The following is an 11,288-nucleotide window of genomic DNA, read 5'->3' on the forward strand; positions in this document are numbered from 1 at the left end:
ATCAATTTAGTTTTCGTACCTACCATCAGGTTACAGTTCTTACAATTTAATTATTTATCTTTTACAAAGATACTTCAAACCACAAAAAAAAAAGATCAGGTTTAGTAAATGCCAATTGCCCTCATTATTTGATTTTAAAGTTTTAGACATCAAGTGCTTGAAATGGATACTTCTACAAACGAAAATAATGTAAGTATGATTACAAATGACCTTTGTGTCAATACGTATAATGTAATGTTCACTTTTGTTTCGAACTCTCACACTAGCTCTGAACATTCCAAACGGTCAGTCATTATAATGCAGATTTACGTGAAGAGTATTTATCGATGTGGGTTCGAGCCTCACTCGGGGCGTTGAATTCTTCATGTGAGGAAGCCATCCAGCTGGCTTACGGAAGGTGGGTGGTTTTATCCAGGAGCCCGCCCGTGATGAAATAATGCACGGAGGAGCACCTTGGGTTTCCTCCACCATCAAAGCTGGAAAGTCGCTATATGACCTATAATTGTGTTGGTGAAACGTTAAACCCAACGAAATAAAATAAATTATGCGAAGAAAGTAACCATCGAGGTGGGGTTCTAATTAAAAGTTATAGGAAGCACAGACTTCAATAAGCTAAACAATGGCATACTCGGTTTGACTGAGCCTGTGGAAAGTGCAATACCGTTTCCAAGCACCAGCTTCATTATTATCCCGAAGGACCAGCAAATATAATTGAATGGGACACGTTTTTCTGTCTTAATAAATGATGAATGGGATCAATAACCATGACGTCGGTTTTGACGTCAAAGGAGGAAAAGTTTCTTTGTTACTATATGTCCATACCATTATATCTGCTAAAATCGAAGACGATCTAGGCGTCCTAGGCGACAGGCTTCCTCTTAATTAATATAATTTATCCAAATGTATTCCTTTCAGAAACTGATCATAAATTTACTATTATTTGAATCATTAAGATATTTTTAGACATACTAGTAATTTGGTGTTATAAGTGTAATTTCACTACAAGCACAGAGATAAAGATCGCAGGTGGAGCACTGGATCCAATTTGTGTTTTTACGTTACAACATTTACAGACTTTTGATCTAAAACCATTTGAAAAATTGTACTGATCAGATTTTGATCCGTCTGTATATATCAGACGCGTTTTCTACTCCGCTGATTTAGCAACCGATGTTTATATTACAGCATGATATATTGCTAATTACTGGCCAGTACTTTAAATGATGGCCAATGGTTTTGAATCGGTTCCAACAAAGATATCTCCCAGACAATACTTGGGTACATGTATATAAGATACATGAGATTCAACAAGAATTAAACACAGACTTTCTCAAATCGTATTAGAATGTTCATTAACTGGGTGGTCGAACTAAATTAAATATGATTTAAAATAGCAAAATTCCAATTTCCTTTTTTACCTGTCGCTATCAATGGCGATATTGAATCGCTTTTAACAAATATAGATCGACGGTGAATCAGCATGATCCGTTATTTGAACAGATTGGAAAAATACTGACCATCGTTTAACCAAACATGTCCCGAGCCCTTAATGGTGTTGCTCTGCTTTGTTTAACTATTTGTTTCACAGTATCTATGTTATATGTGTAATAGTACATGTATATCGTTTACACATAATTGCATACGTTGATGTTGGGTTCTGATGCGGGAGGCTGCTTATTAGGAACAGGGTCCTTATCCTTGTTTACCAACCTAGGCTATAAAACGCTCATGCTTGTTGAAAGACATATGATTCACATTTAACTACTACGAAAGCGAGAGCCTTATCAATTTGCAATATCAAATGTAAGGCTGAACAATTACTACAGCAATACAAGGTGGGAGAGTTGTACCTAATGGTTTTAAACAGTAGAAATGCACTCTTTCAGACGGATGATAATACGGTTCATCAAGGCTCTGATGACTTTATAATGTGGCTGTCACAGGTGTTGTTATTAATATAAAATTGTTGCTGTTTTGTTAAAATTGTTTCCTCACACATTTGTTTGAATTTTTTGTTCATTTAGTAGAGAACAAAATTGAACCTAGTGTTTTGATTATTTTCATTCTCGGTGTTGATCATGAACGATATTGAAAGTTGTTCTTTTCCAACCATGTCATTAAGCATACATCTTTTTTGACAGCTGCCAGCTACGCCAATCGTGAAATATATTATTTTCATAACACTCGATGAAAACAAACACCATATTCATGCAAAAAACTTGAATATCCTCTATATATTCATAAACACCATGTATGCATCGGTGTATGCATTTGGCATGTATCAAGTTGTGAGTATTGATTACTTTTGTTAAGAGTTAGGCCAATATTTTAAAAAAGAAAACATTTGAACATCGCCAAAGCAAAGAAAGTTAGGGTTGTTTACATGAAAATTAAAGAACATGTTAAACATGTATATTTATATTATCCTACTAAACGATTTGATGTATATAAGCTTTAAATTTCGAAAAAGGGCCACATGAAGGGGCCAGACTTCAAGATAGTGCAACACCTTTAAATCGCACCATTTTCAAAGAACTGTTCTGATGCATTTGCTGAAAGTTCACATACCTGGCTAGAGGGCGTGGGCGGTAGCATGCATTTTCACTACCGTCCATGAACAGGCTCAATCAAACCGAGCCTGCAACATTTTCGTTTTTGTCGTGTTGAGCGATCTGTGAAGTTTCCACATTTCTCTATTTTAACATTGTTTTTCAGCAATTTTGAAAGAAAAAGATATTTTATTTCTTTACAAATGGCAATTGGTTTAAAAGGAGAACAGCTTTTCGAGAATAATTTAATTAAGGATCTGGTATAACATGCATTGGACATGTAAAATGCTGGTAAAACTGATGTTAACCAAAAATTGGGTGAAGTTCGTTTCATGATTTATATTCTCTTAATAATTTACAATGGCTTTTATATTAGATTTAGTTGCAAATGGCAATCTGTCAAAATTTGCCTATGGTGAACTTATAGAAAAAAATTAAAACCAAAGTGTTGTTATATTTTGTGGTCTTTTAGAATCATTGAGCTCATTCAATAACCGTGTAATAGAATTCCGCTTAAGCCGCCGGTGCTACGGGGCATGTGTTGTTGCACTGTTCATAGCCTCTCATGAACATAATCAGTCAAACCGAGTCTGCTATTATTCTATGCTTCCAAAGGATCTTCTTACAGACTTTATTACTTATTTATCAATTCAGGACTTGGACATTATTATTATATATAACTATCATGTATATATCTAAACCACTCTACAGAGCTCTCGAATGTGTCAGAGCAATTTGGTATATGATATATTACAAAGAGCAATGAAATATGAAGTGTAAAGTTCCAACATACAAAATTAACTTTACAGGAAGTAATCAAACACATTAACTGTCACACATCTCCAATCATAACATGCACAACACTGATAATTATTTACTCTGTATCAGTTGTTATACGTCATATTTGTGTTTTCTGTTTCTCGCAAATTTCTCGAATCTAATATAAGGAGTGAACACAAACTTAACTGTTACCTTACATGATGAATTGCGTCATGCGCAGTAGGGACATGCAGAAATATTTCATCATATCCAAGTGTTGATTATATAATACCCAAAGCTAAGTAAGCGGAGTATTGGAACCACCCAAGCCGAAATGTACATCAAGCTGAAAACCAAATATTACCAATAACGCAACATAGATGTCGTGCTGAACCATCTGAAAAGATCGAAATAAAGCAGCTCTGATTGAATGTGTTGAGAGACTTTTTACGACCGCCACACGGCATAAACAACGCTGCTGTGATAATGAAATAGAAAAAGCACTGTATACTTTATTAACAATTATTACATAAATTAATTAAACCTCGGTTTAATTTTCAGAAGTTGCATAGGTCATAAAACATTTATTTTATTGATGTCAATTTTTAGACATTGCATGGGACCTAAACCAACTATTTCTTTGGAGTTTATTTTCAGTTACATAGGTCTCGAAAGAGTTATTTCATGCTTTAGCTTTTAGCAATCAAAACTGTTGTCCCCTAATATCGGGAAGGATATTAAGAACTTTTACCATCGGCTAAACGGCCGTTTAGAACAGTTCATGGGCCAAATGCTCACAAGATAACTGTATATTGATGTACATTTATAGAACAATATTATTGTTTTAGTGCCATATTAATAAAATCAACGTGTCACTTGGCTGTCTTTTCACATACAGATTTTTGTCGTGTCCCACAGTCGTAATCATCCCACTTGAAATCTAAGCCAGGATGTATAAAACCACAGTCTTGTTTTCCTAAGCCGTTATTAGGTCGGCTTGGACCCCAATCAGTGAACGAGGCCACCTCGTCTGTATCGTACCATTTAAATATTCCCTCTTCGTCAATATCAGTGAGGCCTATCCAATAAAAGACACCTGTAGAAAACAGAATAAAACAAATCATACAAGTAGAAGGCGATAAACGCATAATTCACTGAATACATACAAAGGCTGCTACTTGTTTCCTCTGAATAACGACTACATTTATAACGGCTTGAAGTAAATTTGTACCTTTCATATGCTAAAAAGGACATAGAGATGTCTGTAATAAATACTAGTAATATTGCAAATGTATTTATTTTTAGCAAAGAAAAGTGCACAATATTTTATACTTACCTTTCAATTTTTTCAGGTGATTCTTTAGAAAAGTGTTTTCCGTTTCATTTCCAATGTGAACTAGATGACCGCCACTTTGCGAACAGTGGTGCTCGAAAAAGAAAATGTTATGTAAGTTTCTAGTAATATGTTTGAAAATGGTATTGCATTTTGACATTGATAATTTATGTAATAATTTAGACATGGTATATATGAAACAGCAAGAGCTGATGCCAAATGGTTAATAATATGTGTATATTAATGTGCTGTATTGTTCAATTATTTACATATACTCATAGTTCAGTCTTTCAAGAAAAGTATGGGTTTTTTTTACATTCAAATGTTGCTTTTTTATCTCAGTACTGACAATAGCTAAATATTGTCTGATTTAACTATAATTGAACTAACCTTAGCATCGTCGAATGTATATTGTTCGTCCACAAATAGATAGCAAAATCCCTTGAATGGTATCCACATATCTGGGCATTGTGGACTTGTTGAATTTTGATCGGGTATAGCTGTAAAACAAGAAGATATGCACGTGACCTAAACGCAGGAATTGTGAAGGCAGATCTTCAGTGTATTGCCTAAACAGTACTATATTTTAGTAAGAAATTATATCTCCCCATTTTATTCGGGACTTTTTGTTTTTGCATTCGCCGTCTATGCGCATTCAGTTTGTACAAGTTTCTTCTCTAAACCTCCTAGACAGGCTTCAATGAAATTCAATGCGTGTTCGGTATTAAAGCTACTTGTTATGAGATTTAAAGGAGAGTTATGACTACTGAAAAGGTAATTTCTTAATAAAAGGTTGAATACTTTTACTATCGCTGGAATTGAAATTAAACTTGATAGGAGCTATCAGTAGCTAGAAAGAATGAAGTACATATGTATATGTACGTTTCAAAGTCTAATTACATGTGTAAAGTTCTTTTATTTTCACATACCTCTTTAACGGCTAAACTATGTTCACCCTAGAATGCACGTATTATTATTTCAACAGACCCATCAATTTACTTAAGCGATATCGATAGACGAGTTAAACTGGTAAATAACTTTTAAGGTCTGACCTCAATATCGTACGGCAACAAAATCTATCAGAAAAAATAAGACATCAGAATACTATAAGAAGGCTTTGAAACATTGTTTGCCTTGTTCTTGAAAACGGTTTGTAACGAGGTACCGAAGGTAAACTATTTCATATTAGCCTTGCGACAGCCGTACACCTATCTGCGACCAATGTTATTGGAAAAATCGCTGTGTTTCTTACGGCAGCCTCAAGACCTCTGTACAAATTCGCAAACACGCAAGGCTATCGCAGTGTCGCAAACTGGAATTTCGATATGCACATTTTCTTTGCGAATTTCATGCGATATTTGGAGTTCGCAAGGCTGCCGTATGGCAGCATCGAGACGCCCACACGATTGTTGTATGATTTCACACGGTCTCAAGCTCAAGTTGCTGCCAGTCTTTGGGTTTGTCTTGCGACGGCTACACGGCAACCACTCGAGCACCTTGCAGCTGCCTTGCATTTTGTCGCAAGACTACTGCAAAACGTACAACACGAAATCGCACGGCTGCCGCACGGACCCTGTAGCGTCTTACCTCCTTTAGAAAGGGTAGATTACAGGTTTTTATTGCCCGGACGGCCCGGGTTCGATTTCCATCCCGGACATGTTTTTTCTCTTAGTTTTGCATTTTAAGAATTTAGAAGAAAAAAACTCAGGTTCTAACGTTCATAATATGACCAAAGTTATATTTTAAAGAATGGCCATTTTTCGCCAAAATCTGGAGTCCAGTCCCTTTAAATGTAGAATAGATATTTGACATGATTTATCGATATCTGAAACAGAACTGGTGCCCCCCCCCCCCCCTCCCCCCCCAACTCCCTATCGTTGTACATGATTTCATGACTCTAGGGAAAATAAATATTTAAAGATAGGCAACACGGACCTTAAATCACTTTGTGTATTTTTCATAAAGTGAAGGACCATAACAAATCCAAAACAGAAAACCAGGTGCACAACTTTACACGCTATATAACAATCTTCCATATTTTATTACTTTAGGTCAAGGAGATTTGGAGACGCATGGTACACAATTTTTTATGTCCTTAATGGATAGTTTTGACATAGTTAAAAGCCATAACCCTGGTAAAATCAAAAACAATATCAGGTACACAAGTTCACATGCTGAATAATATTCCTACATAATTTCATGACTGTATGTGAAATATTTTTAAGGTATACGAAAAACAAACCATTAAGCACTTTATGTTTATTATGCCCCCGAAGGTGGGCATATTAAAATCGCACTGTCCGTCCGTGCGTCCGGTTAATTCTTGTCCGAGCTGTAACTCTTCCATCAAGGGATTTTGAAATCACTTGGCATAAATGTTCACCATAATGAGACGACGTGTCATGCGCAAGACCCAGATCCCTACCTTCAAGGTCAATGTCACATTTAAAGGTCAAAGGTTATCATGGTCTGTTTCGTGTCCGGTCCATAACTCTGCCACCCATGAAGAGATTTTCAAATAACTTGGCATAAATGTTTACCATGATGAGACGACGTGTCGTGCGCAAGACCCAGACCCCTACCTCCAAGGTCAATGTCACACTTAGAAGTCAAAGTTTAACAGGGTCTGTTTCGTGTCCGGTCCATAACTCTGCCATTCATCAAGGGATTTTGAAATTACTTGTCATAACTGTTCATCATAATGATACGACGTGTCATGCGCAAGATCCAGACCCATAGCTCTAAGGTCAAGGTCACACTTAGAGGTTAAAGGTTAACAGGGTCTGTTTCGTGTACGGTCCATAACTTCCTATAAGGAGATGAGGTGTCATGCATATTACCCAGACCCCTAGCTCCAAGGTCAAGGTCACACTGAGAAGTTTAAGATTTTTCTTGTCTGGTTCATAACTCTGCCATTTATCAGGGGATTTGAAAATAATTTGAAACAAATGTTATCCGTATAGTCACGCTTATATCCCGGGCCTCTTAGGTCAAGGTCAAACTCATGAAATGGTGTGTGATTTTTTTACGCATACAGCTGTAGCATCCTTGGGAACGCTTCGGGGGCATTTGTCACCAATAGTAACAGCTCTTGTTTTTCACTAAGGCAAGGAACATAATTCTGGTATGGTTGAGTAAAATCCCAAACGGAACAACAGGTGAAACATTTTACATACCATATACTAATCCTGTAATATGACTCTAGGTCAAGGACATTTGAAGATACCTGCGACCTAAGTCAAGCACCATAATTCTGGTGTTGCGAAGTGAAATCCAAAACAAAACTAAATTGCACAAATTCACATACTGAATAATATTCTTATATGGTTTATTGACACTATGTGACATATTTTAACTTTAAGATACATGCAACACAAACTTTTAAGCACTTCATGTGTATTTTACACTAAGTCAAGAACCATAAATCTGATGGCTGAATGAAGCCCCAAACAGAACAGCAGGAGCGCAACTATTACAGTCCTCAGATGTTTTATGACTCTAATTTAAAAACTTTTGAGATACCTGCGACACAAACATATATGCTCTTAATGCATATTTTGGACAATCAAAGACCATAACTCAGGTTTGACCGACAGAAATTCCAAACAAAACCGTAGGTGCACAATTTCACATGCTGAATAATATTCCTATGACGTTTATGGCTCTACGTGTAAAGATATGTGCGACATAAACTTGTATGCCCTTTTATGCATATTATTGACTAAGTCAGCAAAAATGTTAGGTAACATGTTCTCACATCTCCCCACAATATTCAATTACAAGAGATGTGGTTACAAAATATACATGTATTTGTCAAATGTTTCAATGTTGAAAAGAAGAGAAAAGAACAAACAAGGAAGAAAAGAAAAGTAAATGAGCTCTGGTGAGACAGAGTAGAATACTTTACATTTCGGTAGTACTAATACTTTGATTATGGCTGGTATGTTATTTTTGTTATGTTTACAAGACCTAATTCTAGATAAATCTGGACACAAAAACATTTTAGTACTTTCTATTTTCAAAGTGCCTTGTTCAATATGTAGAATACACGTTGAATAAACATAAATGCAATTTCATTAACCTCCCTATGCTAAGTTAAAAAAGCGTGAATATTTATACACTTCAGCAGCCATGTCCAAAAAAAATATTTCGATAACTTTCTTCAGAATTTCTTTAGCATTGTATAATTCATGTCCGAAACAAACATTCAAGCTTAATAGTAACAGCATACATCCGACTGTAGACATATTTTGTTTTTTAATTAATGTCCCTTCCTCGTAGCAATTCACTAAAATTAACGCTGTTAATCAAATATGTATGTTAAGAATTATTTTGGTTGAAATTATCTCTTTTTAATCATCCTTAATTAAATATCTCGAAACAACTCAACTAAAAGCTCCAGATAATAGTTTTGTATTAAATGCAGGAAAGTTAATACGCCCCGACGGATGTTGAAAAAATCTAAACCAAAATAAATTACTTAACATTTCAGACAACAACCTCACAATTTTATCTCATCTTAGATGTAGATAAACCTTTTCTATCACGATGAAGCCACAAAGAGACTACAAGTATTGATGTATTGTTTTCCATATGAAACCTTCAAAGTCTTTTCAACTTGACTCTTGTTTTTTTTTTTTTTTTTTGTTTGTTTGTTTTTTGTTTATTTGTTTGTTTGTTGCAGGCCGTCTTTTCAACTTTTCTTTTGTTTCGTTTCTTATGTATTAGTCATACTAAAACACTTTAGGCAGTACTGATCTTCTAGCTCTAATGGTTGAGGAAGGGCCCAGGTGCCACTTTACGTATTATTTCAGGCACGGTTGGGCACCTGGCCAAGGGTGGGAACAGTGACCTTCCTCAAGACAACTGGATATCTATAAGACTATACCACATTATGACCGGAGTGAGGCTCGAACCAACGGACATATCAGCGATCTTCACCACTCTTCCAAGGAGGTCCCTCTTTCGTCTCTTATTTTTCATTATTATTATTGATTGATTGATTGATTGATTGATTGACTGATGAACGAGACAATGTGCTTACCCATTTCAGTAGCCCATTTCGCACTTAAAACGCATAGTTCGGTAAATGGGTACTAGTGGTAATTTATCTTCCATCATGCACCAGTCATTGTCTCAATATTTCATATTTCAGAGACACTGCATATTTTATGCTTTCATCTAAGTTTTTGTCTGTTACGTTGATGAAAAAATAAACTATGTGGATTGATCTGCGATAAGAAATATCATGGCAATGTGACTGGTGCACGGTGGAAGATAAATTATCAGTTGTTCAATAACCCATTTACGGAACTACTGAGCGTTGTAGAAGAGAAATGCGCGATTTAAATGGTTAGTATATTTTTTACATTCAGGACCATGGCTCTTATATCCCCAGGATACGGTTTTGTACTCGTTTTTATTTTAATGTATATAGATGGTCAGCCATATCTATAAAATTACATGGGCCTCTGTTGGCCGATGATTATATGTTGTATAGCATTTCCCATGGTGTATTATGCTTAAAAGGCCCAACTTGGTAACAACTACAGATATAGATAGATATGCAACGTTACATGCACTGATTTGTAGAATTGTCAAGATAATGAAATGTTGTAATTTCTAAGAAAATTCTTTGGAAGCACAGAGGACAACCAAGCATAACAGGCTATATTTTACTAAACGGTTCACGGTTGGAAATGTAATTATCGACTTAAACACTATTCAGAAGAAACCAAACCACTTCTGTCTGCATGTCATTGTAAAGTTTACGGAACATTAAAATTTAGGAGCAAAAATGATTAATTTTGATTTCAAGAAATGGTATATATTGACTATTGTTTTATCAAATAATATGTAAAGCAAATGACAAGACGAACAGACATAGGCAAATACTTTTGGACACCGCCTTAGAACGGTCAGTGGCAAAACCTCCACTGGGTGTCTTATATCGGTTTATGGTGCACCTAGCCTCACCTTTGTCTGCACGTATATTTAAATAATATTCGGAGTAATAAAAATGAAAACAAGTCTCAATAGATATATCGCAATTTATAAACAAAATGGTGGCCACTGATTTTCAAGATGGTCGCCATTCAATTTACTTAAAAATGGAACCAAAATGTTTTATATTAAATATTGTAATACCTTCCCATAAAACTCAAACTGAGTACAAACTCAGCAGACTGACCATTAAATTCTCCAGTATCCCCCTTTTTTTCATACTTCACAGCTGAGAAAACAATTCTTACCTATAAGATTTATTTCCTTGTAATGTCTCATCTCTATATATCCCATATTTTTACGCAAAACTTTATCTTGTTGATGTTCCCACCATATGATTCGTTACAGATGTTGTGCCCGACTGTCTTTTCGGATTTACCTTGTCAGCAGATATTGTTGGCAGGTTTTTTTCACTGGACCGTATCCATATTAACGCAAACAGTGAAAGGTGGATTGAATCTGAGAATAGAATCTGGTTATATTTTAAAATATGAACAATTATTAAAACATATATATCAGAACCCTATATTTAACATATATGCATAGATCGTTAAATTTACGAATAAAGAACAGGTATTTGAAGCTATAATTTTGCTTTGTTCCAAAGTATCCCTTAATAGATTTCATTACTTATTAGCACATGT

General features: G+C 35.4%; 1 protein-coding gene across 1 annotated transcript; it reads right to left on the reverse strand.

Moving 5' to 3' along the window:
• Window positions 1–3,792: 3,792 nt before the first annotated feature.
• On the reverse strand, window positions 3,793–10,938 carry LOC123525257 (C-type lectin domain family 4 member G-like). The gene is made up of 4 exons (XM_053539632.1): window positions 10,893–10,938; window positions 5,032–5,141; window positions 4,540–4,549; window positions 3,793–4,404 (listed from the first exon to the last, which is right to left on the reverse strand). The coding sequence occupies exons 1-4, from the start codon at window positions 10,936–10,938 to the stop codon at window positions 4,181–4,183; spliced, it is 390 nt and encodes a 129-aa protein (XP_053395607.1). The 3' UTR covers window positions 3,793–4,180.
• Window positions 10,939–11,288: the final 350 nt, after the last annotated feature.

The sequence above is a fragment of the Mercenaria mercenaria genome, chromosome 3 (genome assembly GCF_021730395.1).
Source record: "Mercenaria mercenaria strain notata chromosome 3, MADL_Memer_1, whole genome shotgun sequence".
Lineage (NCBI taxonomy): Eukaryota > Metazoa > Mollusca > Bivalvia > Venerida > Veneridae > Mercenaria > Mercenaria mercenaria.

What these genes read in the sequence shown, in the direction of transcription:
- LOC123525257 (XM_053539632.1), bottom strand. Translation starts at nt 10,938, where the DNA reads ATGGGATATATAGAGATGAGACATTACAAGGAAATAAATCTTATAG. An exon ending in CAAGGAAATAAATCTTATAG is followed by an intron (nt 5,142 to 10,892) that starts GTAAGAATTGTT and finishes CTTGTTTTACAG; the next exon opens with CTATACCCGATCAAAATTCA.